Raw genomic sequence first — 2,520 nt, forward strand, 5'->3', positions numbered from 1 at the left:
CAAAAAAAATCAAATTAAATAGAAGACTTCTATTGATCTCTTAAATAATTAAAATTTTTAAAATAAAATCTTTAGTATTTGTAAGCTACTTTATATATTGTTATTTTATAAAAATTATAGTAAAATAGATTTAAGAGAGTTAATATATTTTACAAAAATGAGTATTTCAAATTACTAAAAAATATGATGGCACAAGAAGCATTTGAAAAAAAATTAACATTGCTTGATGATTATAATAAATTATAAAATTGATAACAGAATGTATTCTTTAAGAATTAACTAAAAAATATTTTAATTTTATTTATTATTAAAGATTAATAAAAAATCATGTAAATTAATTTTTGGACATCAAAATAATAATAATTATTATTATTATTATTATTAATCAGCCACCAGGTTGTTGTCATTGTTATTATTATTTTCCAAGAGAATAGTATGTCATATATAAAAACCGTGAGAAAAAATTTGTTGTTTATTAAAATAACAGTAATAATGTTTGAAAATAATAATAATAATTGTGTACAGGAGCTGCAAAAATTACATCCGCCACATTTATCATTATCGTTGCCGTGAAAGCGTATTTGTTTCCTTTCCTTAGTCGGTTTGGTAATAGAAAGGAAACAAGCAACCTCCTCCGAGGCTTTACACCGCCACTCAATTCTCTTTATATACATAAATCCCTTATCTTCCCCCGATTACGAACCATTTAGTTTCTTTCTTTGTCTAAATTTCCTAAACATGAGCTACTACGATCATCAGCAACAGCCTCCAATTGGTGTTCCTCCCCCACAAGGTATGTTCATCTGTTTTTAAGGTTTTTTTCTTTTTCCTTTGGGAGTTTTGTTCAATCATTTTGGCTATTGGGCATGATTGAATTTATTTGTTTTGTTGTGAAACTGTCAACAGGGTATCCTTCAAAGGACCCTTATCCTCCTCCAGGGTACCCTGCTCAAGGTTACCCTCCACCGGGGTACCCGCAGCAAGGCTATGCTCCACAGTACGTTCAACAACCTCCTCCTAGGCAAGAAACCGGTTTTCTCGAAGGATGGTATGTCTCTCTTTCTCTTTCCACCTAGTATGCGTTGATGCTATTGATCTCTATAAAAGAGTTTCAGGGTTTTTCCTTTTTCTTTTTTTTATCCGAGTTTTTTATTTTTAGAAATTGGACTGATATTTATTTAACCAGTGTTTTTTCTTTTGATTTTCTAGGGTTTTTAAAATGTTAATGATCTCGTTGATTGATAAAGAAAAGAGAAATTCAGAGAAAATATACCAATTCCTTGATCCATCTAGTTACAAATTTCTGAAGTCATCGTCTTTCTTACAGTCTCTGCTAACTAAATAACCGTGATATGTGATCGTTTGTAGTTAGTTTTTATCAGTATGTTAAATTAGAAGATAGGAGTCAATGCATTTGTTAAATTTAGATTTTGTTAATCTCATTCTAATTTAAACATTTAAAAATAGTACGTTTTAATTCAAAAATCACAATTATTCCATTAAGGATATAACAAATATTTTATTTTGAAAAATATTAGTATTAATTGGTTAAACTCAATCTTCAGTCTAGAAGTTAACATCTTCCAATATGTTATGGTGTATGTTTGTTTCGGTCTTTTGATATCTTCGATCTTTGTTAATATCTTGTTTGGTTTGATATTGGTATCCGTGAGATCACGGATCAAAAATCACACAAGCTTATGCTTATGTCTTTCTTTTGTAGTTTGGCTGCACTCTGCTGCTGTTGTCTACTCGACGCTTGCTTCTAAGTTCTTGAGACGTGGCGAATTATTCCGGGAGGCAACGTCAGGGCCTTGGTCTATTTGTTCTTTCAATTCAATATTAGGATATTAACATTTGTAAGATTTTATTCAGACATGTTTTGTTTGAGGATTTGTAACACGACACGGTGAAATTCCTGAAGTGCCTTATGAATTCTGCATTTAGATATTAAGAAAAATATTTGAATTGTTAATGACGTTAAAGCATAAGAACCCGTTGGGTGTCATGTTATTGCGATTCGTCATCTCTGGGATTCTTTTGTTATGCAGTTACATTAAAAAATTTCTATTTGTTAATTAATTACACGAGCGATTACATTAACATGCACTAGAACACCATAGCATCCTCCTTGTACACCGGAACCACCATGATCGGAGCATGCAAAATCAACGACATCGACCTTTGATTAAGTTTCAATGTTTGACGACAGCAAGACATGCAAAGCAAGTCGTAATTACCATCGCTTTCAATGCCTGCAAGGCTAACCGCTGGCCTCCAGACTGCCCAGTCGCAATCTAGAATGGAAAGACTTACTGATATTTTAGTTAAGAATTAAATAAAAATAAATAAAATTGACGGTGAAAAGCCAACGTCAGAAGATTCTTTTTCCAATCGTTATTTAATTAAATAAATTATAACAAATAAATTTTAAAAATTAGTTAAATTTATTATCAACCCTTCTATGTTAAATTTGTGTTGTTATTTTTTTTACAGTAATTTTCTTTTAATCTAATCTCT

At 30.7% G+C, this 2,520-nt stretch overlaps 1 protein-coding gene across 1 annotated transcript; it reads left to right on the forward strand.

Annotated features, from left to right (window-relative positions):
* The first annotated feature begins 703 nt into the window (after window positions 1–703).
* LOC113860203 (cysteine-rich and transmembrane domain-containing protein WIH1) lies at window positions 704–1,803 on the forward strand. The gene is made up of 3 exons (XM_027492887.1): window positions 704–793; window positions 907–1,048; window positions 1,724–1,803. Exons 1-3 carry the CDS (start codon window positions 739–741, stop codon window positions 1,767–1,769), a joined length of 243 nt encoding a protein of 80 aa, XP_027348688.1. The 5' UTR covers window positions 704–738; the 3' UTR covers window positions 1,770–1,803.
* The last annotated feature ends 717 nt before the right edge of the window (window positions 1,804–2,520 follow it).

This window comes from Abrus precatorius, unplaced genomic scaffold (assembly GCF_003935025.1).
Source record: "Abrus precatorius isolate BTA unplaced genomic scaffold, Abrus_2018 Scaffold2, whole genome shotgun sequence".
In the NCBI taxonomy this organism is placed as follows: Eukaryota; Viridiplantae; Streptophyta; class Magnoliopsida; order Fabales; family Fabaceae; genus Abrus; species Abrus precatorius.

Bases quoted from the DNA above. Each gene is read 5' to 3' on its own strand.
- LOC113860203 (XM_027492887.1), top strand. From the start codon at position 739: ATGAGCTACTACGATCATCAGCAACAGCCTCCAATTGGTGTTCCTCCC. The intron at 794-906 runs GTATGTTCATCT...AACTGTCAACAG, and splicing joins TGGTGTTCCTCCCCCACAAG to GGTATCCTTCAAAGGACCCT. The intron at 1,049-1,723 runs GTATGTCTCTCT...TTTCTTTTGTAG, and splicing joins ACCGGTTTTCTCGAAGGATG to TTTGGCTGCACTCTGCTGCT.